At 39.8% G+C, this 1,126-nt stretch overlaps 1 protein-coding gene across 4 annotated transcripts in view; it reads left to right on the top strand.

The window, feature by feature from the left end:
• LOC138027121 (carbonic anhydrase 2-like) overlaps positions 1 to 795 on the top strand; it is a 19,505-nt gene extending 18,710 nt beyond the window's left edge. For all 4 annotated transcript variants that reach the window (XM_068874623.1, XM_068874624.1, XM_068874622.1 and 1 more), the window contains one exon: positions 97 to 795. In XM_068874623.1, the coding sequence (XP_068730724.1) occupies positions 97 to 204 (108 nt within the window). In that variant the 3' untranslated portion in view covers positions 205 to 795. The remainder of the gene's footprint in view (positions 1 to 96) is intronic.
• The last annotated feature ends 331 nt before the right edge of the window (positions 796 to 1,126 follow it).

The raw sequence follows: 1,126 nt of genomic DNA, 5'->3' as shown, positions 1-1,126 counted from the left end.
AGTAACACTGTTTCTTATCCGTATTATACTTTGCGTGCAATTATTACAGTCAGCGTTTGTTTCTTCTTTCCATCTATAATAACATTTTGGTTTCAGATGACGGCCTTGAGGCATCTTCGAGATCATGAAGAACACTCCATTTGCAACAACTTTCGGCCTGTTCAACCGCTGAATGACCGCCCTGTTTCCGTTTACTCAGACTGAGGTCTTGGGGAAACGAGGTGGGCTTGGGCTTGCACGCCAAAACTGACGCTTGTTGTATTAGCAAGAAATAAAATGTAGTAGTTCTCTTGCCAGTGGGTCTGTCGTATTGTGCTTGTAAAATCGAGTATTAGGCTTTCTGACCAAACGCAGGTATGACGCTCGAAATGATGAAGATGTTATGCCTCAAGTATGCCACACTAAAACACCACTTTATTTTTTCCTATGACTTGATAGTTAAGCATTCGTAAACGAACGCTGTGAAACAAAAACAGTAATGTGGTAGCTCAGTTCTTAAAGATTTTAGGCATTTTGGCGACCATCTTATATAAATCTGATTGTTGGAAAAAGTTAGACTTCAATGCCTAAATTGTGTATTGTGTCGACATATTGGTTGACGTTTCAGCAGATGTAGCATTCTATTAATTAAAGCTGTGCCGTGACAATCCCACAGACCCTATTGCTTTGAGTGTTAGACAAAGCGAAATTGCTTGTTTAGTGAATAAAATATATTGTTCAGTCCCTTCATTTATTGATGCGTTGTTGTGAGGTCATGTAACGTCATGGCATCGGGAAGAATATAACTGAGTTCAAGTAAATGTTTAATTCTCGTTGTACAGTATAATAAACAAATGACAGCATAGAAAGTGCTTTGTACGGATTCTTATTCACTCGTTGCAATTATTTGGAAAACTCACTCATTCGCTGCGTTCAGTCGTTCGTTTTCTAACGTATTGCAACTCGTGAATAAGAATCCGTACTTCGCACTGTCTATGAAGTAATCTATATTGATGATAAAAGCATCAAAACTTGCCCAGATTGTGTCAGTAGGTCCTGGAACCAGGCGTCTACAGAAAGGCCAGAGAGACAACTTCACTCGTGAACCGCCATGTTTACAACAGAGCATTTTAGGCGTCCCAGTCTG

This window comes from Montipora capricornis, chromosome 12, assembly GCF_036669925.1.
Source record: "Montipora capricornis isolate CH-2021 chromosome 12, ASM3666992v2, whole genome shotgun sequence".
Lineage (NCBI taxonomy): Eukaryota > Metazoa > Cnidaria > Anthozoa > Scleractinia > Acroporidae > Montipora > Montipora capricornis.
The sequence above is the reverse complement of the archived record's forward strand: the minus strand, read 5'-3'. Positions and strand labels throughout refer to the sequence as shown.